Source organism: Pisolithus orientalis (genome assembly GCF_024613125.1).
Source record: "Pisolithus orientalis strain OTSU chromosome Unknown F5J12scaffold_101, whole genome shotgun sequence".
In the NCBI taxonomy this organism is placed as follows: domain Eukaryota; kingdom Fungi; phylum Basidiomycota; class Agaricomycetes; order Boletales; family Pisolithaceae; genus Pisolithus; species Pisolithus orientalis.
Genome location: NW_026260882.1, coordinates 20,594 through 44,902, shown reverse-complemented (window position 1 = coordinate 44,902; position 24,309 = coordinate 20,594). Strand labels below are relative to the sequence as shown.

The window sequence follows — 24,309 nt, the reverse complement described above, 5'->3', positions numbered from 1 at the left end:
CATCACTCAGTAATTCATTCAGCAGTTTCAATAGTTGAGACTTTATTAAGGGTCTAACTATCATCTACTTCACTTATCCTTGTCTATCATCAATATACTTTGCTCCAAGCCCTCCCTGAGCTCAGTGCAGCTTAGGACATCAAATTAAGTTGTCATCCATCCTTCTGTAGGCTGACAGCAGTCTACCCTATTGCATTCTCTCACATTCCTGCTCCTTCTTCATCAGGAGTACCCCCAACCCTCAGCACTCATCTTTGAGTGTTGTAGCTTGCAAAAACCCTCCCAAAGAACAGGTTCTACCATCTAGGTACCACATAGGCACACCACCACTTGCTCTTTTTGTCTTTTGTGTTGGTTTTGGTTTTCACCACTGAACCACACTTTGACTCACAATGGCAGTTGAGATATTGATTGGAATACTGTACCTTGGCATCCCATTCATGGATTGAGCAAGATATAGCAGCCATTTTGATGTGGAGGGGAATGTAAGCATGCAGAGTAGTGTGCCACTGTTTGTTGTTGGTGCCTGTACCTGTCTCGTGGTGAGGGTTAATCATTATGATGATAGTTGTACTCATTCCTAACTTCTTTTCCTTCCCTGCTTTCTGCTTGCACAGTCTGCATTATCCTCAGTGCCTCTGTCATGCTTATCTCGTTCCTGGGACTGGATGGTATTGCACACATTGGAGGTCCAGTTGCCATTTCATGTTCCATTCTGAGCATGGTTACATCTTTCCTATCTATTTTCCAGTATAAAGCAGAGTTGCTGCAGGGTTCTGCAGCTGTTCATCATGCAGCTGCTGCTGCCCATGAAGGATTCATATTTCTCCCAGTGAGTTTGCAGTTCCCCATTATCACTCCTATCCCTAACTCATCTCAAACCACTTACAGTGCCGAAGCATTCTGCTCTCTCTTCTGCTAGTTTTTCTTGTGTATTCTGTGGCTGGGTTCATCACCAGTGTTGTTGTCTACACTAGAATCTGTAACATTACATGAACAGAATAAAACAGCTGTAATATTATAACCAGAAAGAAAGCAAGAAAGAAGCTCCTGAAAGGTCAGTTTCAGATTCAAGTTAATGTCAAGTCAATTCATGTGACAATGCTGCAACCTTGCATTGTTGCATATAAGTTATTCACTTGCAATTTGTACTGCATCAACATTGATCCCCAGAACACATGGTCGATTACATATCAAAAGGGACTAAGGTGAGCAACTTTTGTACCATAGTTGCCTACTGCTGATTGCATTGTCAAATCATGCTTTATTATGTCCTCAGACCAGCTCAATAGCTGGTTATGTCCAACTGCTGACATCCAACCTGCTGATGGTCTGCCATGTGGATTCCCTGAGGCTACTACTATGTATGTATTGCTTTTTTTTGTACTATTCAAAATTTCCATATTCATCTAAGAGCACCCAACTGGCAGGTGTTGACCTCCATTGGGATTTGTGACATCTGTGGCCCTTAATAAGGAGAATAAAGGGAGGCTTGCAAAGGTTCGCAACCATCCATGTGTGGCCTTACCATTTCCTCTGATCCTTGACATCCATTTCCTTCACTGATATGGCACCCAGTGCTGCTTATGATGCCTTCAACTCTGATGCTGAGGATGGAGGTCCTGAAAACTTCAACCTTGACAAAGGGACAGACAATACCAACTTGGAAGACCTGGACAGTGATGCCAAACAGCACAGGTGACTTACTCATGTTCCCAGACCTCAAGCTGATGTTGCTGAGCTGCAAGTGGTATGTATTTATACATTCTTGTTCATGATGAGTCACCAGGCATTAGTGCTGACATGATGCTAGGCTCTCAGTGTTGTGCAACGAGCATACACTGAATGCCACAAGGAACTGTGCCAGATAAGGAAGGCTCTCTTCGAAGCCAATAGCCAGCATTCCAAGTGGTCCAGGAACATGTCTAGCAAGTCAAACAGCCTCATGACTTGTATTGAGCAAGAAGCAAAGAAATACCTCCTACTGTATCATTTTTTCATCATTCAAAGCCTTTTCCCAGCAGCCCCAAATCCCAATACTGATCAATGCAATCCAGCATGGTGGAAATCACAGGATGGGAAGCTCAAGGGCGCTCTGACTGAGCTTTATGAGATGATTCCTGCAGATTTACATGAGTTGATGGCAACCTACAAGCAATTTGGCTCCATGATATGTGTAATTCCAACCTTGGTGACCACTAACATATTAATTTGTTTTAAGTTCATACAAGCACATGGTCAGGAGAGATCCAATGTCCTCAAAGTCATCAAGGACTGTGCTGGCATGTTATTTGCTCCATATAACATTTCACCAGATCTCTTTACTGGACAGCCCACTTGTAAGAAGGACAACAAGGCATGCCTGGTGCTCTTGAAGAAGGATGGAGTTGGAGAATACACCCATTTTGCACCCATTCTTTTTGCAGATCCTAAGCAGATGGTTACTGGAGGCTTCTTGAAGAGTCCCATCCTAGTTAAGGTAAGCATGCACAGTTCAATGCTGCTCTTATTTGAAAATTGATTTCAGCCCATAGGTTTTCCATGTCCTGATGTTTGGAAAATTGATCCTTGCAGAAAACAAACATGGATGGCCCCCAGCCAGGGGTCAGAAGATGGGCATGCTGAGCATTACTGAGGGCCTGATTGCTGGTGCCTGCATCTTGGTGAGGGTGTCCATGGTCACTGTGCTAGTACACACTGACATCAATATCATACCAAGGTTTGATTCCTATTGTCACATGATCCTGAATTAAGTGCTACCAGTGCAGAAACACAGGTCAACTACTGATCAGAATATGATTTCTACCTCGAGAAGCTTTTCAATGCATCTCCTTGGGCTGTCAGTGTGATGAATTTCTTCAACCAGGAAGTCTTCAGGAAGGGGTCTCAATTGGCAAATGTCGAATCTGAGGTATTTGCTAATGTGGAGCAGCCATGTACTTGGGAAGATGAATTTTTAGACAAACTTGACAACATTGACCCCACTGAGAGTCACACCCTGCCCATTTCCACACTGCATGACCTCAATGCCCCTGGCAGCTGTGATTCAGATCTACATGACTCCAATCTGTCATTGGTCTCTCACACTCCATCACCTGTTGCTGGCTTGGTCACTCATTTCAATCCCCCTCACTCTCATCCAGCTAGTGTCACTGCTGCACAAGCTGATCTCAGTGCTCAAACTATTTCTGGTGCTTCTCATTGATTGTCCCCTTCTATCTCAATTGGGCATCCAATTTCAAACAGTGGTGTTGAGGTGTCAGTGGTGACCATTGCTGTTGGTCAGATGAATGTGTCTGGCCCAGCTGAGGCTGAAACATCTTGATCCCAATGAGCAATTCCAGTCATGAGTCGCTGGTGCAGCTCAGCTGCTCAAAAGGCAATTCCAGCCATTCCCAAGGTGGTTCCTGAGGGTCTTACAACTGATATTCATGCTACTGAACCAGGTCTGGAACCCACCCACCATGGTCACTGTGCTACCACTACAAGGTCCTCAAAACCAAAGAAGATGAAGGTTTGAATTAATAGCAGTACCATATGTTCTACAGTCTTTGATTTAGCTTGCATCCCATTATATTAGATGCAATTCATGTTTCAAGGTCACGTAGATCTACTTGTAATACATTCATTCACTGCAATCATACATCATCGCCATTGTCCTCTGGAATTACCTGATCTGATTTCTTCTAAGTCATTCAAACTCCACTGGCTATATTATAAGTGACTCACCCCTCTTCTCATGCCTTGTTGTCTCCTGCATTGTTGTCCTGGTTCATTGCATTGTCATATGGTGTTGTCACTGTTATCCACCCCATTGTGCTTGTTCATTGTTGTCTGTTGCCTGGGGAGTGGGTTCGAGGGTTGAGGTATGTTTCCCCCATGACACTATTATTACTTCTGACATTAACTTTTTTCAAGGTTCCAGACAACTCATGACAGCATTGTGTGTCAAAGCCAGCTCTATTGTCCTATTGCTTGATGCTATGAATGCTTCTCGTGCAACACTTATTCTATCTTCCTCATCCTGTCACCCCATATCACTGCTCCCATTGGTTCACTAATCTCATAAGTATTTTAATTACACTGTAAGCTATGATCTGATGGTTGTCAACAGCATATGCATTTGCTTTCATCCTTGTGTCATTGTCACAATGACCCCCATACTTACATTAAGCTGCTGTCCTTTCCTCCCCTTACTGCTCTTAGTTGCTCATTGTCTGCTTCACATGTCCACTTGCACCACTGGCATTATTAGGTAGAACTCTCCAATTATTACTACCACTCATCTATACATCAATAAGTAGCAATTTCCGAATGGAATTTTAACCATTGTCATGAGTGTACCAAGGCAAAATGAAATAACAATGGATCATCAAAATATTAATAAATAATAATGGTTAGTATACATTGTGATGAGTTCCACTGGTATTGCTATGGGTTCTTCACCATTGTCATGCTGTTATAAGTACTTATTAGGCCGCAGCAATATAATACTGTGATTAGGTAAAATAATGAGTTATCAAAGTCATAATCATGAGATGACATGTGATTTCAACCACATGTTCATGGAAAGTGGGTGGTGTTACAAGTCATTAAAAGGCAGTGTGGGAAATCCGCTCCTATTATGGTATGCTAATGACTTGTCATGGATTTAGGAAATTTGCGACAAAGGAGGCCTTGGACTGGGGCTGCCAAGACCATGATGACACAACAACAGCTCTCCAGCCTCACAAATGGTGAATGAAGCTGTCACATGAGGACTCATGGCAGGCATGGTGCCTCCTTGGTGTGATCACATTCCATGACTACAGGGCCTCGTTTTACCACCTCACAAAGCTCTCAAGGTTTCCTAGCTGTATGGCAATTCTACATGGCCTGTGACACCTGAGATCTATTGAATGGACCTAAACATGGGAAATAACACACCAGTGGTTTCAATGTTATCACACACTCTAAAGAGTATTCCAAAGCAAATACAGCACATTGTCTTATGAATCAAATTATGAGACTCTTGTAAATATTGATTTCAAGCAAACATATAAAATTTATCCAAAGTCTACATTGTGAAAAATGTTGAGATGTGTATCCAAAGACAATTGAAAACTATATATTGCAAGAATGTCACAAGGTTATTGACAATAGTGGCGCTCAAGGTGGCTTTGGAAGCATTCTGGAAGTGGCAAATTCAAGAGCAATGCCATGATGCAGTTTGAAAATTATGCCTCCCTATTGACAACACCCTCAATGGTCTGCTTGCCTGCAGTCACTCTTATCAAAACCCATGGCTTCATTGAGTGGACAAGCTTGTTGAGGAAGGCCTTCTATAACTGTGACTACTGGTGGTGGATCATCCTCACAAGTACCTGGGAGTGGGAGTAAAGGGAAGGGCCCAGCATCCAACAAGCAGCCAGCAGCTGACTCCTTGATGGAAAGTACTCAGCTAAAAAACATCAATTGGGATACTCCTCATACCAAAATACTTGTCCAGTGGCTTCTTAGCCATCCTGCTAACTGCAGGATTCTTTTCAGTGACAAAAACTCAGGTGACTTACCCCCATCATTATCATCTACTTTGACTGAGAGACCAGTGGGCCACAACAAGAAGGAGGTCCAAGTGATGATTGCCCAAGCTGTTTTCAAGGATGACAGTGTCTACAAGGACATGTACACAGTGAGTGCTGCCAAGTTTCAAGTCAGTGTGGGCAACCATCTCAATATGTGAGTCTCCAATCATCTGATAAACCCAGGATTCACTAATGATCATCTAGGCCGAAAGCAAGCTATTGAAAGTGCTGTGCATGATTCAAACAGTCAGGGGAAGGCATCATACCTGGCCATCCAAAATTTTCCAGCCTTCATGGTATGTTACATGACCAATGTACAAGAATGCAGGGGCTTATGTGTACATACAGATGTCATTCTCAACAGTTTTCCTTGGTATGATGACTTACATTCCATTTGGCAGGGGAACCCATTGTTTGATCCCAAGCCCTTCAACTCTGAGCCAAACAAAAACCATGCAGAGGGCTTCTTAGTGGTTATCCAAAACAGGACACTTGGTATGAAGAATGTTTTGGGTTCCAGGGCTGAGATCACAGGTGATTGCATGGGTGTGGGGGGGACAGTGGGGGGACTTGAGGAAGCTGAGGAGGATGTGCCATCTCAAGCTGGTGGTGAAGTCACTAATGAGGGTGAAGAAGATGTTGGAGCTGGGTTTGATGAGGCAATGCTGGGGTTTGGGGATGAGCAGACTGGTGGTGATGAGTCCCTCGATGTCAACATGGTCTCTGCATCTGTGCAGGGTGACAAGGTATGTTCATGTTCATTCAGAGCAATGTTAATGAAAATTTACTGATAAGTTATTGCTAGTTACAATGGCCTTCAATGCCAAGTGTCACTTATTTCCCCTCTAGGTTCTCCCTCCTGCAAAGGGGTTGTATGCCCTCATCAGATAGCCAAATTGCCTTCTCTCAGTCTTCACTGTATCTTTGCCCTCCTCCTTCATCTGCAAGTATTGCCTCTATGACAACATCTGACTCCTCTGGTAGCTCTTCCTGAAAACCTAGCCAGTCCCTCTGGGACTCATCATCAAAGACAAGTTTGACAAAGCCAAGTTCAACACTAACTAAATGTGGCAAGTCTCAGCTTCAAGACCAGGTCATTGACTTGAGTCATGAAGCTGAGTCACTAGTGGCTTCTTCTTCTGGGAAGACTAAACACTATATGGTCAAGATGGAATATCTTTGTAGGAAGGAGGAATTGATGAAAGAGCAGGTGGAAATGGTGACTAAGATGGAATTGGAGTTGGAGGCAAAGAAACTTGACATCCAGCTGATGAAGGCCCAGGAGATCACCTTCAACAGCGAGGCAGAGATGCTTTGCCTCAAAATCGAGCTTGCAAAACTCATGAAGGCTGATTTGGATGCAACCCCTTGTGCTGCATAGGTTTATCTTGTTGTGGCCAAGTTTTTACCCACACTTCCCCACTGTATCCATCTCTGGCATGTTCCCACTATGTACTCACATCATATTCATGTTTCCTCTATTCTCTTGCAAGATGTACATATGGTGGATGTATTTTTTTCATCTTGCTAATACTACCATCTCCCACAACTGCCATTAATGGGTTTGTTCCCATCTGAGATGTTGAAACAACTGATGCAATAGCTTCGCTTGAAATTGCTGACCAATAGTCTCCACAGCCTCCACTGCAGCAATTCTGTCCCCATCATCAAGGCCACTTCCTTCGTTGACCACCCAGTCAGTTGAATGGTCAATTGTATCATCCATTTCCTCCTCAAACTAGATGATCATGTTGTGTAGGATGATGCAACAAAGCACCCAGTAAATTGTGACTTTCATTTCTTTCTCTGTCTGGATTTTCAGGCACACTTCACAGAGGCTTTGAAAGTGCCCTTTCAAGGTGGCAAATGCATGTTCAACTTGTATGCAGATCTTCCAAAGCTGTCAGCCCATGTACTGCAGCAAAACTAGGTGTGTACCTTTGAAAGGTACTTGTTATACACATTCTGATCTCAAGATAATCTCCCACCTTTAGGTTTTTTGAAGGGGACAACACACCACATCTCCAATGGGTATGCACTGTCTGCCCATGTCCAATGATCATGTGGAATCAACTGCATAGGATTTGAAGCAATGTGAGTCCCCTGGAAGGCCCATGCATCATGGACACTTCCCAGATGTCCAAGTCTGTAGTCCATGACAAGAAGATTGTGTGGCAAAACAATAAGCTATCTTGGTAAGTTTCTTCTGCTGTTCACACTCAGCGTTTGAGTACACACCTGGCAGTTCAACGAGTACCTAGATGTTCTATCATAGAACATTTCCCTGAAGATATGTGGTTTCTCAAAGAGGGGAATACTTGAACCATCAGCAGTGAACATGCTGTGAGTCAAAGTGTGGTTCAGTGGTGAAAACCAACCAAAACCAACACAAAAGACAAAAAGAGTGAGTGGTGGTGTGCCTATGCAGTACCTAGATGGTAGAACCTGTTCTTTGGGAGGGTTTTTGCAAGCTACAACACTCAAAGATGAGTGCTGAGGGTTGGGGGTGCTCCTGATGAAGAAGAAGCAGGAATGCAAGAGAATGCAATAGGGTAGACTGCTGTCAGCCTACAGAAGGATGGATGATGACTTAATTTGATGTCCTAAGAAGGATAAGTGAAGTAGACAATAGTTAGACCCTTAATAAAGTCTCAACTATCAAAGCTGCTGAATGAATTACAGAGTGATGATAACATGTGAGGAAGAGGGGCTCTCTGATGTCTTTTTTTTGTTATCTAAGTACAGTGATTTATATACAGTACAGGGGTGTTGCCCTTGGAAAACAAGGTGCAAACACTTGGTAAGTGATTGGTAACTGATGAGTAAGGAATGTAAGCAATGGGTAATCATCTTGGAAAGCATTGGTAAGCATTGGTAAGGATTAGCAAGCCAAAAAGCAAAGAATCAGTAAGCAAAGTCAAAAGATTGGTAAGTATTGGCAATAGGCGAGTCAAAGACAGTCAGAACATCAAAGTATGAGTCAAGTAATGTCAGGAACTGGGAAAGTGCACTGGAATTGCATTAGGGGGAGGCTGTGCATGTCACATCTTGAAGAGATTGCTTCTAGGCCAAGGTGGGATGACAGAGAGGCAGCACTGATCTGATGCTGATATAGTACATCCAAAAGTGGACAGGGTGAGTCAAATGTCAACAGGGGTCAAGCTTTGGGGGTCTGTGGGGTGACAGGAGCATAGGGGATTGCAACTTTCCCCCCCAAACCATCCTCTCAGGGAAGCAAATAAAAACTTCATGAACGAGGCTCTGTTGGAAGAGAGAATGAACAGGGAGTGTCTTCTGCTGTATCTTGCAACAAGGAGGCAAGATGTGCATCATACTCATCATGGATGTGATCAGGGAGAGTGGAAAACAGTAGATTATACTGTAGCTGTCACAATCTTGGAAGAATGATGGATGAGACTGGTATGAAGACATTGCAGGGAGCAGGGAGGAAGGATCCATATGCTTCTTGGACTGGAGAGACTGAAACGACCACATAAGACCTTTCCAAGCAAATGACAGACCTGAGGTGACCAAAGAATGTCCTCCTAGAGGTCATACTGACAAAAAGAACATGCTGTCCAGGGTGGATGGGCTGAGAGGGCACAGACGAGGGTGGGATGTACCAGGATGCTTCAGGATGGAAGCTGGTAGGAACTCCTGGTAGATATATGTAGCCATGGTCCCTAGCAAAGGGGACAAGTGAAATGATTGATGTAGAGGCTGCCATATCAGAAGAATTTAGCAAAATGAGCATCTTTTGGAGGGAGTGCTGTAGAAACATGTGGAGTGCACAAATCCTTTCCAATTTTGGAAGGTAAGATCACGTGGCTGAGAACTACAAGCAAGTGTGGGAATGGTCTTGGTATCTGCAGAAATGGCAGAGATATGTCAAAGACTGGAATGCTGTACATGGGTGCTTAAGAATTTTAGCCAGTGCTTAACTTGCTCCCTTTCTTTTTCTCTGGCACTGATGACTTGTTCTTGTGCAAGGGATGACTGCTGACATTCCTGGCTGTCCTTCTTCACATGAGGGCTATGGTCTTCATCTCCATTCATCAGCTGTATCCATGTCCACCTCACCAAACACCTTTGGTGTGTGACAGCAGGGCACACCAAAAAATGATGGGTTGCAGCAGAGACAATCTGTGCACTGGTTCCAAGTGACAGTCGACTTGTAGTTGACCAGCAGATAACGGTATTCTTTAACCTTAGCACAAGCACAGTTTCAACTAGATGAATGCATAATGAGAGTGTAGATACATACTGTGAAGTCAGCGGGGAGGGAGATCCATGAATTGACTTGATATCCATATGCCAGAAGGGCGTCATTAAGGAACTCACAGAACCTTTGACGGAACCGATGGAATGCCATATCTGGCTGACCATTTTCCTCCAAGTCTTTCAGGGTTTGGGTCATGATGACATGTGCACCAAGCTTAATATGATCAACTGAGGTATGCTCACTGACTGCATCAACTTCTGGATCTGATTCCCCAGAGATGGATTTCTCAAGGTGATCAACACACAATCTGAGAAGCTTTGTAGCAAGATCTTGATGATCTACCCACAAGACCTAACATGCATTTTGAAGTGACTGTGAGTAGGAGTGTCAGCACACATGGTTGTCATACCTGAGCAGGAATGTCTCTACCATTTGAATGGTGTTCATATGCGTCTCGGATTGGCTTATGCATACTTTCATTGGGCTGAGTGCTATAGTTGCATGTGGCACCCTTTGGGTGGATATCTCAAATGATGTGCTTCCAGAGGTGGACCTTCAGGAAATTCCAGTCAGTTTGCAGACCATCAATGTTGGACTTCACAACACATTTGGTGTAGTCCTGAAAATGACACATTATGACAAATTGGCATGAGCACAAAGTGTATAACTACCTTCAGTGTCTGATCAAATGTCAATATTTCATTGTTGATCACGTTAACCATACATTCAGTCTGGACATCTAAGCCAATGAGGCTATCAAGCTGTAGGTAGCTTCGGATGACTCAGAGGAGCTGGTACCCTTCAGGGGTTATACTCTTCTTCAAAACATTGATCCCTGTGTAGAAGATTTGCTAGGAAAACAGTTCATTGACAGCCATCTGGTATTGGACACACATACCTTGGAGATATTGGCCAGCTTGTTACCATCTGAAAAAGTGACATGAATGACTTGGTTGAAGTGTGTGAGGTTTTGCCAGCGAGGAAAACTTGCAACACTGTCATTGTCAAATGTGAGAAGTGACAATGTTCAGAGCAATTGATTGTAAAACAGTGATTCACTACTTCTTGATGTCAGCTTCAATCTGTTGCCCGAGCGCCTTTACAATCACCTTTAGGTCCCCAAAGACATGCTTGCCCCAAAAACCATGCCCATAATGCAGTCAATCAAAGCTGCAGGCAAGGTGGAGATCAGAAAACCCAATCAGCCAGAACACATTCTGCATCCCATTATATTAGTTTGCTGATGGTGATTTGTTGGTGGAAACTTACTTTGATTGGTCGTAAACCTAACCACTTCAGCAATTCATTGCCTTCAGCTCGATTCATAGCATGAACACATAACGCATCGATGCCCTGGGCATGCATATGAGGTTCAAAAGTCCTAGAGAGGTCATGGAGTAGCTCTGATGGTACAAGACATACCAGGCAAGGGCATTTGCCACCATGACCATGAGTGAGTGCCATCATGCATCTGTAGTAGGCCATTGAGTTAGTATCATTAGTCCAAGCAAGAAGAAGGAAGTATATTACATCTCTTCAAAATTGGTGGACAGCATCATAAGACTCGGAAAGAGCCAATGGGTAATGTTGTCGTGCAAAGATGTATGTACATACCCAGTCTTTGAGCACTGCTCAATCTCCAGAAGTAACTTTTTAAAAGATTCATGCCAAATGACATGCTTGAGGGTTGTGTAGCCTAGCTTTCCCTCTTCTTTGGCATCTTCAGGCACCTGAAATGTTCTTAGCCTATACAAATATCTAAACAGTGGACATCATTCACAATAGGCAGCCAGCCAACAACAGTACCTCCACCAACAACATTGCTATTCCAAATCTCAACCAGCAAGTTTGCGCGGCACACAATGATGGGGTAACTCTTGGCAGTGCCAAAAGATGATAGGTTGGATTTGTCAGCATAAAGGATCAGGCCAAATGGCACAGCATTCTTGATGTTTGGTAGACTTGACCAGCACAAATACAACATGTTATGTATGGGTAATGAATGACATATTGACCAGGCACATACTTGAATATCCCACCAATAATCTCTGGTCCAGGGCTTGTCATAGAAATGTTCATACTCAATGCCATTGTGCCTGTAAAGTCGCTGTGTGTCCCAGGTGAAGTGTGGACCAAGGAATGGATTTTCTAAGATATCAAATGCCCACTCCCACAGTGGGCGAATATGTGCTTCAAACATACATTCTTCCTTTTTGTATGGTACCTTAACTTTGACCCTGGAGAACTATTTAGATAGGTAGGACGGATGGTGACAAATGGATATTTGAAAATCATACCAGAGTGAGTTCCATTGCAGCTGCATCACACACTTTGTGAAGTTCAGCATCATTCCTGAGTGTGACTTGGACAGCTCCCTGTGTGACATGAGCAAAGAGATCCAGCAGGGCATTGACTTGTTGCTGGTTGAGTAGTGAAGTGAGTGTGATTTCCACAAACTCGGAGTCACCCAACATGTGAAATGGGGACCAAGGTGTTTTGTCAACCAGGGATGGGGACTTCTCACTGAAAACATGGAACTCTTCATAAGACTGATAAATCAGTGGTTGATTGCTTCTCAGATGAAATTGGATCTTGAATTCAGGAAGTTTTTCCACATTAGAACTTGTGGCAGTTGGCATTGGCATGTCTGAGGGAATTATGAGCACTATGAGAACATGTGCCAAAGTGAATACATACCTGAGGCTTGGAGCATGTCGCTCATCTCATTGTAATCTTGTCCCATAGTCACCTCGACTGCAGCTGCAGTTTGTCTGAGACTAGGACCACAACATAAATGGAAATCAGACTCACTGGGTTCATCAATGAAGAAATATCCTGTATCTGTGCAGTGAGCTTCAGGCACTTGAGGCTGTGATTTGAGTACTGATGCTCCTGCAGCTCAATGGTGGGCAGCTGAGTTAATAATTGAAGCCAGAAACCATTACATTGGGTCTGCCTGCACTATGCACCAATTCATGTACCTTGTTGTTTCTCTTCATACTGACATTCAAAAGCTACATGCTCCCTCTCATCTTCTTTGTGCTTCCTGCAACTCACCTTGTGCTGCTTGAAACCAGTTTTCTGAAATTTCCTGTTACAGTGAGGGCATTGATGGAGAATGGCATGATTCTGTTCAGCATTTTGACAGGTCAAAGCCAAATGGGTGGTACAGGAGGGAGCCATGAGAGAAGATGTATCGTAGCTGGACTAGTTCATCCTTTGATCCCAGGTTCAGCTGATGTAAGACAATGTCACACCATATCAGTCATTATCAGATCATTATCACTTGGTAACTCAGGTAACTCCCATCCAATGAAATTTCTTCCCTTGGCACTGCCCCCAAGCCATTGACATGTCATTACCAGACCATTTTAATGACCCTAATAAGGAAATACGCGAGCATTGTCAGCCGGCGGCATTATTATGCGCCTCGAAAATTTGCGACATTACTCCCCCATGACGAAATCCACTGGCGGAGCGGTTCGGCGACGTCGTCCAGTGTCTTCGTGGCCACAAGGACACCCCGGAACATTCTAAATAGTGCTGAAGGCAAAACACTATACTCGCTACCTCCGCCAGTGCCATCTGTGCCAATTCCAATTCCGTGGTCCCGTGACTCATATTCAGAGCCCGCGTCGGAGTTCGTGTGACAGGCGCTCTCTCTAGTCACGTGCCTCTCGTCGTCGTCGTCGTCCACGATGTCCAACACGATCCCCCTGTGAGTGCAGGCCACGTTGTTTCATTGAAGCGCTGACGAACCACACAGCTATCCCCTTTCCAACTTCACATTCTGGTACGCAACAGAGTTATCGTCGTCTGCGACAGACACACTCACCCCCGGAGTTGATTAGCACAAAGGAAGCTCAGCCAGAGGAAGACCCATCTGTCTCGGCGCGTCTGCAGCGTCTCCAAAACAACTATGAGGATTTCGGAATGCGTCGGACGGTAGAGGGCGTGTTGGTGGTACACGATCACGGCCACCCGCATATCCTCATGTTACAGATTGCCAACGCATTCTTCAAGCTGTCAGTACTCCCCATCTTCACGCGCATATATCCATTCATGTCCTTTATTCAATGTGTGTTTGGATAGCCCAGGCGATTACCTCAAACCAGGTGAAGACGACGTCGAAGGTCTCAAGCGAAGACTCGACGAACGACTCGCGCCACCTCCAGAATCCAAGCAATTCAACGCATCTCACGGCATCGACAACGAATGGGAAATCGGAGATTGTCTCGCACAGTGGTGGAGACCCAACTTCGAGACATTCATGGCGAGTCTGCGCATCCCTTGCATGCTTATTTCTGTCGCGAGGGGCTGACGGCGGATACCTACAGTATCCATTCATCCCTGCGCACATCACCAAACCAAAGGAGTGCAAAAAGTTGTTCTTGGTACATATGCCTGAACGAAGTTCGTCCTTCTCGTGGTAGATCGCTTCGTGTGTTCATGCGACATTCCTATTCTTCAGAGGTCCTCGCCGTTCCCAAAAACATGAAACTGCTCGCTATACCACTCTTTGAGCTATACGACAACGCTGCTCGGTACGTCTATCGTCTCCTTAGTTCCCTTTATTCGTCGCTCACCTTGTAACGATGGCAGATACGGCCCGCAGTTATCTGCTATCCCACATTTGCTGTCGAGGTATAACTTTATATACCAGTAACTTCGCGCGCGCAAAGAGAGGGCAACAGACTGTATCCTTAGAATTTGACCATGAGCGTGTCTCTCGTGCGCACTCCTCTCCTTGACCGTGTCGCCGACGCTTTGTATCTTATCTCGAGGTTGCGACGCGCCGATCCTCTTATCTCGAGAGCCATACTCGGTGCAGCTATTACACCGTTCTTAGCAGAAATGTCAACACCCTGAGTCCAGATCATTAGAATATGTACTGCCCCAGACCTTGAGCAATGAGTAGACGTGCAGCTATCGTATATTCCATGCAAAACTACCTAGCTCCTGCATTCAAACCCAGAAGTAACTTGTGAGAGTCGACGGGGTATTCCAAAATTGCCTCCAATATTAGTAGCCCCATCCCACTCTCTCAGAATGCTCGTCTCCAACTGCAACTAACACGCACACCCAACCCCCCCCCATCGTCTTCTTGTGCCGACCGCCCATTCAAATCAATTGTCCCCGGCATCCCATCTTCCCCATCTCCACGTTTCCCACCCCCAGACTCGGGTGTCACGGGTGCCCACAATTCTGGTGTCTCGAGTATCCATTTCACAAGATCCTCGAAAACCTCGCGTACACCAACAGAGGTTTTAGCGCTTGCTTCTAGGAAGAGGCATTCTTTGCGGGTAGCGAACGTCTGCCCTTCAGAGGTAGATACCTGACGGGAGTGTCCCTGTTGGTTGGGTTTTGTTAAGTATGCTCGTCCGTTCCATCGTATGCATGAAGGTAAAAGGATAGCATGCAACACGACAGATGAGGACAAAACGAGGGAAAATAGCGGGAGAGAAAGAAATGAGAAATGACCTTATCTAGTTTATTGCCAACGATGATCTTCGGCACCAATGACGAGACATACGTATCGATCTCCGTGAACCATTTGGGCAACGCATCATACGTTTCTCTATTCGCGACGTCGTATACTGCCCGTGGATTGGACCGAGAAATTCAACAGCGAAAACCAGATGACGGGAGACGGGAGACACGTGAATAAATCAAGACGAGAAGGAGGACCGACTATGATACCCTGAGCACCCCTATAATAGGACGACGTAATCGTCCGAAAACGTTCTTGTCCTGCTGTGTCCTGTGGCACATCATGCGCAACGTTACATATGGGCGGGAAGAACAATGTGGTGTACGCCGTAAAGACGAGCGCATGATGAAGCACAGAGCCCAAGTTCAACGAAGGAAACGCCCCGTCAGTCAACGGGCAAGCCAGAAAGAAGGATAAACTGACCCATATACTGAGTTTGACCTTTCGGCCATTCACTTCCATCATGTGGACCTACGTGAGGAAAAGAGTCGTTAGCGCGAAGCCGTCGCACATATGAATCTCGTCACCCCTGTGCAGCTGGGGCGCCAAACAACTTGTCGGATACGCTGGGATTCTCGAGGGAGTCTCCAGTATCACTACCTACAAAATAACCCTACAAAATAAGACCCACCCTGAAATCCACTCCGATAGTTGCAGTCGCCTCGTCCTCGGGTATCCACTGCTCGTCTGAGAATCGCAATAGAAAACTACTCTTGCCTACAGATGCATTGCCAATCAGGAGGAGCTTGACGTTGACGGGTGATGATGAGGCGACTGGTGTCGTCGTCGTTACTGGCGGGCCGCCATCTGTGGGTATGACGACTCGTGGTGGGGGAGGGGAGAGAAGGGAAGGGAAGAGGTGCGAGTGTGGGGGTGTGGCTGGCTGACTCTTCTGCAATTGAAGGTACTACATACAGCTCCCACTGCATAGCGAAAATGTTCGTAGACTTGGCGTCGACATTCTGTTCAATGCGAGCATGAAGGAGTCGAATTCCTTATCATAAGCATTAGATATCGAGGATAGCGTCACTGTGTATGTATCTGGCCCGCGCGCCAGCAGTGCCACCTGCAACGTGTCCACAGCATGTCGGCGCTTTCAACACCTGAGTCTGACTACTGTCTGATTTACATCTCTCAACCTCGAATCCAGCCTACAAAGCTTACACAAAATACGGATTTCTCAATGGCTCGCAAGCAACTGAAGAAACATCGTCTGTTTAGCTCCGAAAGGCCCAGCTCGACTGCACCTAACATTCCCTCGGTACACATTTTATACCTTGCGCGCGAAGGTATTTATTGATCTCTGCCCAAACAGTCGGAAGGAGCGTCTCGCCCCTCTGCCGACGCCCCCTCGGTTGCTGGACCGTCGGTGAATACACCTCGAAAACTGTTCTCCGGGATGAGACGTCTCTTCCATCGGTCGAACCAGACTCGATCAGAGCCTCTTACTACAGAGACAACCGACACCGGAATTGGCAGCCAGGTCAATGATGCACAACAGGCAGTAGTTGAGATGAGGCCCATCCCCCAGGTATTGCAAACAGCTGTGGGTCTCGTTGGGCAGGCCGATACCGCGGTGACGAAGATTCAAAGTATCGAGACGGTTCTCCAGCCTCTCAAATTGTTCAACTCCTTTGTTACCGCTCTATCGAATGTAGGCGCCTTACCCCTCCGTCGCCTGCACGCTCTGATGTAAGCGCACAGGTCCACCCTTATGTCCAGTTTGCGCTAGGGATTCTCACCGCTGCTTCTCAAGTATGTCCCCCTTCTCTCTCATGGATCCCTCGCTTATATAGTCCTCTTCAGTTGCTCATCGATCAAGCAAACCTGGACAACGAAGTGTTCGGCCTCCTCGAAACCGTAAAGGATCTCTACGAATTTCTTATGGAAGAGGATACCATTGAGAATATGGATAGCATGAAAGAGACGTTACGGAGGATTTCACAGGAGATGAGTGCCGCAGCGCTGTTCGTCGTAAAATATTGTAAAAAGAAGAACATCTGTAGGTCCTATGGTCATGGTACTCTGATCCGCTTCAGTGTGCTGATGTGATACATCGGCAGTGATAAGAATCGGGGACAGCCTTGTTTCTGACCCGCAGACCGTCGCCCGTGGCCACATCAAGAATCTCGGTGATCTGATGCAACAATATCGAGATCGCGCGATACGAGACATCCAGATCAAGATGTCCCACGTGCTTGAAGACCTGAACCTCGAAGGCATGGCTTACGCAGCTGGTGCGGGCCTGAATACGACCAAGAAATGCCTCGAAGGCACCAGGACGGAAATTTTGAAGGATATCATCAACTGGATCACCACATGTGACGTCGATGCCCCTCGTATCTTGTGGCTCCACGGGCAGCCCGGAAGAGGGAAGTCTGCCATTGCCCATACAATCGCATCTTGGATCAAGGATGTGAAAGCACCCGGCACCTGTTTCTGCTTCGCTCGCGACAGGCAGGCCGAACGACGGGAGGAAAAGATTCTGACTACTATCGCCCGTGATCTGGCGGATCGTGGTCCGGCATTTCGACGAGCGTTGTCGAATGTGGTGTCAAATGACCACTCTCTTAAGACCACATGCGATGTATTACAGCAGTGGAAACGATTCATCTTGGAGCCGCTGTCGGAGATTAATGGAGAGATAGTTGGGAATGTGGTCGTGGTAATCGATGCGTTGGATGAAAGTGGGCCGGAGACGTCGAGGAGGGAAATCTTGGGCCTCCTGAAATCATCAGAAGCTGCGCAGCTGCCAGCCAATTTCCGGATCCTTTTGACGTCCAGACCAATGCCGGACATCGAACGTGTCATGAGGGATGTTCAACACGTGAAGGCAACCTCATTGGACGACGTCCCTCGGGAGTTGGTGGAACGTGACATCCAGCTATATGTTTCCAAGGAACTTGACCGTTTTCCCAGCATTGGAGCAACGGAAGTCCAGAATGTCGTCAAAAAATCTGATGGTCTGTTCGAGTGGGCTCGTCTGGCTAGCGAGTTCATCAAGCCAGGTAAAGCTGGAGAAACTTCGAAAGAACACTACGACAATCTGATGGCTTTCGAGTCAAAAGAAGGAAGGACACTTCTGGACACGACTTACTTTGAAATCCTGAAGGGGGGCATACCTGAATCTGGGAGAGGCCTGGAACGATATCACTCCGTTATGCGGCAAATCATGATGACGCTCGAACCTCTTCCTATGGCAGCCTTGAATTCGATGCGTGAAAAATTCCCAAACAAGCTGGAGCACTATGACATTTTTCTCGTCCTCGAGTTCATGTCTCCGGTGCTGAGTGGTATTGTGGACCGCGTCTCTGCTGTGCGGCCCCTTCATGCATCCTTCTATGACTTCCTGACGGATCATTCGCGGAGCGGTATCTACTTCATTGACACCTCTAACACACAGCATACAAGAGACCTAACCTTTGCTTCATTGCAGATTCTTCATGAGAACCTTCGATTCAACATCTGCGAATTAGAAAGCTCCTACCTTGCCAATTCTGAAGTTTCTGATCTGTCAAAGAGAATCAAGGAGAAGATTCCACACCATCTCTCCTACTCCTGTCGATTCTGGGCTCAGCATCTGTGGAAGACAGGATTTGACTTGGAACTTGCAGGGTTGGTGAAGGCTATTGTTGGAAGTGAAAAGATTCTGTTCTGGCTGGAGGTATTAAGTCTTCTGGGGATGGTTGGGAAGGGTGTAGGTGCTCTTGGTACTGTTGCAACATGGCTACAGGTGAGTACCCTATGGATGGTATTTGATGACATCTGACACAGCAATGAAGGGTCAAGATGGCTCGAAGGATATATTGGCATTGGTAAGGGATGGAATCAAGTTAATTCAGAATTTTGGCAGTGTGATAGTGCACAGCACTCCACACCTGTATGCTTCTGCATTGCCATTTATTCCTTCCAATGCATTGCTATCAATGATGCTCTTGCCAAAATTCCCAAGCCTGGCTAGAGTTGCTGTAAGAGGGTTGAAAGGGTGGCCAGTGGAACAACAGCTGCTACATGGCCATACTTTTGGAGTTGAATCAGTTGCATTCTCCCCTGATGGGAAGAGGATTGTCTCAGGCTCAAGGGACAACACTGTGAGGGTCTGGGATGTTGAGGGAGGTGTGCAGATTGGCAGCCCTCTTGAGGGTCATACTTTTGGAGTTGAATCAGTTGCATTCTCCCCTGATGGGAAGAAGATTGTCTCAGGCTCTTGGGACAACACTGTGAGGGTCTGGGATGTTGAGGGAGGTGTGCAGATTGGCAGCCCTCTTGAGGGTCATACTTTTGGAGTCTTTTCAGTTGCATTCTCCCCTGATGGGAAGAGGATTGTCTCAGGCTCAAGGGACAACACTGTGAGGGTCTGGGATGTTGAGGGAGGTGTGCAGATTGGCAGCCCTCTTGAGGGTCATACTTTTGGAGTTGAATCAGTTGCATTCTCCCCTGATGGGAAGAGGATTGTCTCAGGCTCAGGGGACAAAACTGTGAGGGTCTGGGATGTTGAGGGAGGTGTGCAGATTGGCAGCCCTCTTGAGGGTCATACTTCTGGAGCTGAATCAGTTGCATTCTCCCCTGATGGGAAGAGGGTTGTCTCAGGCTCAAGGGACAACACTGTGAGGGTCTGGGATGTTGAGGGAGGTGTGCAGATTGGCAGCCCTCTTGAGGGTCATACAGATGGGGTTGAATCAGTTGCATTCTCCCCTGATGGGAAGAGGATTGTCTCAGGCTCTTGGGACAACACTGTGAGGCTCTGGGAGAATGAGCAGTTGGCACTGATTGTATCCCACCCCTCCAGCATGCTTCATCCATTCCCCCCTGCAGATGGTATGTACCTCCACCTGTGACCTATCCTTATTTCACTTAATAAAAATGCAGATGCCAAGAGATATCCCATTTGCTTTTCATTTGACCCCTCACATGCACTGCATAATAGCAATCCACTTGTTGATGGGTTTGTGCAACAGCAGGCTCTGCTGGGCCAAGCAGTCAAGTTACATGATGATGGCTGGATCAGAGGCCCAAAGGGACAACTACTACTTTGGATCCCCCCAAAACTTAGGAGTCCATTTTACTCAATGTGGACCATACAAGTCATTCCTAGAGGTTGTTGCACAGAGTTGGACTTGAGTCAGATGGCCCATGGCAAGGAGTGGTGCCAATGTTTCCATTCCAGTGAACAAATGATGTCTTAAGTTGTATTTTTATGTTGGGCATACCTGTTGCTGTACTGCCAAATATTAGTTCATCCCCTATGCTTTTCCAATGATCATTTTACCTGCTAATTGTACTGATGTCCTCTGATATCACATACCACATGTTATCACACCCCACTTTCAATTACAATTCAAGATGTACTACCTGGTGGGAAGTACATGTTACAGCCAAGTACAGCATAATAATTCACTAAGGGGATCCCTTAACTAGTAACCATACCCCCAGCCAATATTCTCTCCCATCCCTCTGCCCCCTCTGGTATCAACAAACTCACAGTGCTCACTACCTACAATAATTTTTCCCAGAAATCTGTCACATACTGTCAAAAGTTCCTTGAGCCCTGTGTCATCCCCCTGGTCATGACTCTTACCCAGGTGATGTCCTTATACCACTCTCCAGCACCTCATCATAGTATGCAGCTCTTTTTCCATTTCTTGTACCATTTCCTCTTGATTCTGGTAGATTGGCACATTGAATTTGGTACATTCACCAGCATGTAGTGCATTGTGAATGTGAAGGCATATGGTATGGTCATTGTTCTTGATGGCTAATGTAACCATAGAGGTTGCAGTGTTGGCAAAGCTCAACAGTCTTGTCATAGCTGGTTGCTGGGAATCACTACTTGCACTAGTCCTGATCTGACATGATGATGCCAATGAAGAGGGCTGAGTGAACACTATTGTGGATATTGCACCTGTGATTCTCCATGATCTGACTTCAGCATCATCAGCTTCCTGAGTCTGTCATCCCCTCTCATCTTGTTTTATCTTATCATAGTTATCTCATTTAATCTTGACACAAGGTTCCACATCCTTCTGGGCCTTTCTTTTACTTACATGTTGTTTCCTCACATTTCCCCTTGATATCACTGGTGATGTCATGAACACTGCTTTGGCTACATGCACTTTACATTTGTAGGGACATGTCTGTAGTGTAAAGGATTGCAATACATTGTTCAGAGATCTCATTTGGGTTCTCTTTGGGGTCTTAGTTCTAAAGTTTTCAACCCTATTCCTCTCCTCCAAGTGACAGTAGGGTAATCTGAGAGTGTCTTCTTTAGGATTATCTCACTGGAACTCAAATCTACTCTCAAACCATTGCTCTATCATCCTGACAATGACACTGGATGTGTTAGCTATACCCAGACCCCAGGGTTAAGAGGTTTTCTTTCTCCATTTCCCTTTCTTTCCACACCCCACCTTTTTGGCAGGTGTCCCAATAAGCATTGTCTTTGGATAAGCATCTCAGGGCCTTTTACATATCAGAATCAAGCAGGAGTACTACTCTGTTCATATGGACCCATAATCACATCTTGAACCACCAGTCCATCCCTTCATTTGTTTCTGGTATACAGCCCTGGATTGGCCATCACTTCCACATGTCTTGGAATAGCATTGGCTGGTTGGGTCCACTGCTGTTTCTTCTGTGTTAGGTTTTGTACTGTGGGCCAGTTGGCAGGCACCAGGGAGTTCCTCCAGGGTGGTTTGGGGTTGTTTTACAGTGATCAAGTAAGGACTTGGTCAAATAACATGAGGTTCTTGGTGTGAAATTAAGTTCATCCTTGTGTGGCACATCAGCAACCACCAGAAAACCAACCCTCACATTGTCCACACTTACCCATCCAGCTTGGACAATGTATTCTCTTTGTCAGTATGACTTCCAGGAGGATGTTATTTGGTCATCTCAGGTCTGTCATTCAGTTAGAAAGGTCTTATGTGGTTGTTTCAGTCTCTCTGGTCCATGAAACATACAGATCATTCCTCCCTGCTCCCTGCAATGTCTTCATGCTGATCTTGTCTATCATTCTTCCAAAATTGTGGCAGCTACAGTATAATCTACTGTTCTCCACTCTCCCTGGTTGCATCCATGATGAGTGTGACATGCATCTTGCCTTCTTGTTGCAAGATACAGCAGAAGATGCTCCCCCTTTGTCCTCTCTTCCAACAGAGTCTCATTGATGAAGTTTTTTATTTGCTTCACTGAGAGGACAAGTGGGGGGGAAAAATGTGATCCCCTATGTTCCTGTCACCCCAAAGACCCCCAAAGCTTGAGCTCTTTGACACCTGACATCTGCTGTGCTTTTATGGATGTCCTACAGTGGCTCAAAAAAGTGACCCAATGTTGGGTGATTTTGGAAGGGTTTGAGATTTATGAGAGAACCAATAGGAATCAGTTCAAATGACTGCAGGACCAAAAGTAGCACTAGCTGTTGCCTTGACAACAAGGGCTTGTTCATGTAATTCAGTGTGAGTCAAAGTGTGGAAAGCTGGTAAAAACCAACCAAAACCAACACCAAAGACAAATATGTATGAGCAAGTGGTGGTTTACCTCCATGGAACCTGGAGGACAGAAAAATCTAAGGTGGGTGTTCTTCAATAGGAAGGGCTCCTGGCACAAGTCATCAACAAGTTATGCAGGTGTAGATGAATGAATATAGACTTGATGGGGGATGCTGAATACAGTGAAGGTACTCAGCCAAAAGGACTCCTGGTGCAAGTCAACATCAAGTTATGCAGGAGTGGAGGGATGACTAATCAAATGTGCTGACTAAGCACAGATGACACTTTAGATGATAAATGAAGGTGGATAGACCCTTGATGGAGCCTCAACTACCAAGGATACAAATGATGACAGATAGACTCTTCCAAATGAGCCTCAACTGTTGATGATGAGTTAGGACTGAGATGAGCTGAACTGATTCCTGAGTGACTTCTTGATTGCTTTTTTGTAGCTAAGTACAGGGGGTTTATATACTGTGGGGGGAGTGCAGCCTATGACAAATGAGGCATAAATGCTTGGTAAGTAATGTGTAAGGACTGCAAGCAATGAGTAATCATGATGAGTAAGCAAGAAATGAAAAGTAAGGAAGCATAGAAGATTGGTAAGTATTGACAACAAATGAGTGAAGGACAGTCAAAATATCACAGTATGAGTCAAAGAATGTCAGAACCTGAGTAAGCACATGGGTATCACATTAGGGGGTGGCAATGCATGTCAGATCTTGGTGGAGACATCACTAGATTCAAAGATGGGATGACAGATGGACAGTGTTTCCAGTCAGGGAAGTATTGATTCCAGAAAAGGATGGCATGAGTCAGGTGTCAAAGGGCTAGGGCATTGGGGGTCTGTGGGGTAATGGGAGCATAGGCAATCATGTCTCCCAGAAGTGTCAAAAATGCGAAATGTACTCAATGGTCAATGGTGTATTGGCCATCTCAAAGCTATAAATTGCTAATGGACTGATTGATTAGAGGTGCACATTTCGCATTTTTGAAACTTTTAGTTGCAGATATCACTAGGCACCTGCAGTTATTATGGCAAGGCATGTCACCCCATGTGCTAGGTGAATTGTTGTAACTATAGCAGCATTGTGGAGTCTGCAATGCAATGTTTTAGATATGTTTTGTAAATCTCCACTATTTTATTTGCACTTTTTTGGAGTTTTCCCATGCATCTGGGAAGTGTAATTTGTTTACTGTTCATTCAATTCCAGATGGAATGACTTGATACCTTCTACATAGGTAGCTAGGGACATGGGGCATCCATCTGAGGTATTAAGGATTGCATAAACTATGTATGGGATGCATGGTGTGACATTCTTTCACTTTTTCCAATCCTCTTATGTCTCATCAACCAGTGACTTTGATTGGACAATCCTGTAACATGTTGTAGATACCCCCTAGCCCATCCTGCTGGTGAAATTGCAGATGCATATGTCAAGAATTGAATGAGTGGTGACATGATTCATGTTGTAGCACAGCCACACTTAGCATTCAGGGGCAAGTTAGTCACATGCTAGGTACATAGTGCTGGATGCAAGGTAG

General features: G+C 45.5%; 4 protein-coding genes across 4 annotated transcripts; 2 read left to right on the top strand and 2 right to left on the bottom strand.

The window, feature by feature from the left end:
• Positions 1–1,567: 1,567 nt before the first annotated feature.
• Positions 1,568–3,205, top strand: F5J12DRAFT_898897 (uncharacterized protein; the record flags this gene model as incomplete). Its single annotated transcript, XM_051748140.1, has 5 exons — positions 1,568–1,698; positions 1,720–1,750; positions 1,814–2,479; positions 2,535–2,663; positions 2,867–3,205. The coding sequence occupies 5 exons, from the start codon at positions 1,568–1,570 to the stop codon at positions 3,203–3,205; spliced, it is 1,296 nt and encodes a 431-aa protein (XP_051594373.1).
• Positions 3,206–9,772: 6,567 nt separating this feature from the next.
• Positions 9,773–12,529, bottom strand: F5J12DRAFT_787334 (uncharacterized protein; the record flags this gene model as incomplete). The annotated part of the gene is made up of 17 exons (XM_051743627.1): positions 9,773–9,793; positions 9,829–9,863; positions 9,906–10,137; positions 10,196–10,297; positions 10,340–10,405; positions 10,458–10,539; positions 10,585–10,637; positions 10,685–10,781; positions 10,846–10,895; positions 11,056–11,139; positions 11,209–11,257; positions 11,401–11,516; positions 11,567–11,747; positions 11,813–11,882; positions 11,989–12,031; positions 12,117–12,433; positions 12,484–12,529. 17 exons carry the CDS (start codon positions 12,527–12,529, stop codon positions 9,773–9,775), a joined length of 1,644 nt encoding a protein of 547 aa, XP_051594372.1.
• A 927-nt stretch (positions 12,530–13,456) lies between these two features.
• Positions 13,457–14,715, top strand: F5J12DRAFT_869249 (cleavage and polyadenylation specificity factor 25 kDa subunit). Its single transcript, XM_051747098.1, has 7 exons — positions 13,457–13,504; positions 13,553–13,579; positions 13,638–13,811; positions 13,879–14,059; positions 14,124–14,199; positions 14,258–14,330; positions 14,389–14,715. Exons 1-7 carry the CDS (start codon positions 13,485–13,487, stop codon positions 14,450–14,452), a joined length of 615 nt encoding a protein of 204 aa, XP_051594371.1. The 5' UTR covers positions 13,457–13,484; the 3' UTR covers positions 14,453–14,715.
• F5J12DRAFT_930357 (ras family-domain-containing protein) lies at positions 14,490–16,238 on the bottom strand (the record flags this gene model as incomplete). The annotated part of the gene is made up of 7 exons (XM_051749539.1): positions 14,490–14,677; positions 14,869–15,121; positions 15,268–15,383; positions 15,475–15,547; positions 15,701–15,748; positions 15,909–16,084; positions 16,193–16,238. The coding sequence occupies 7 exons, from the start codon at positions 16,236–16,238 to the stop codon at positions 14,490–14,492; spliced, it is 900 nt and encodes a 299-aa protein (XP_051594370.1).
• Positions 16,239–24,309: the final 8,071 nt, after the last annotated feature.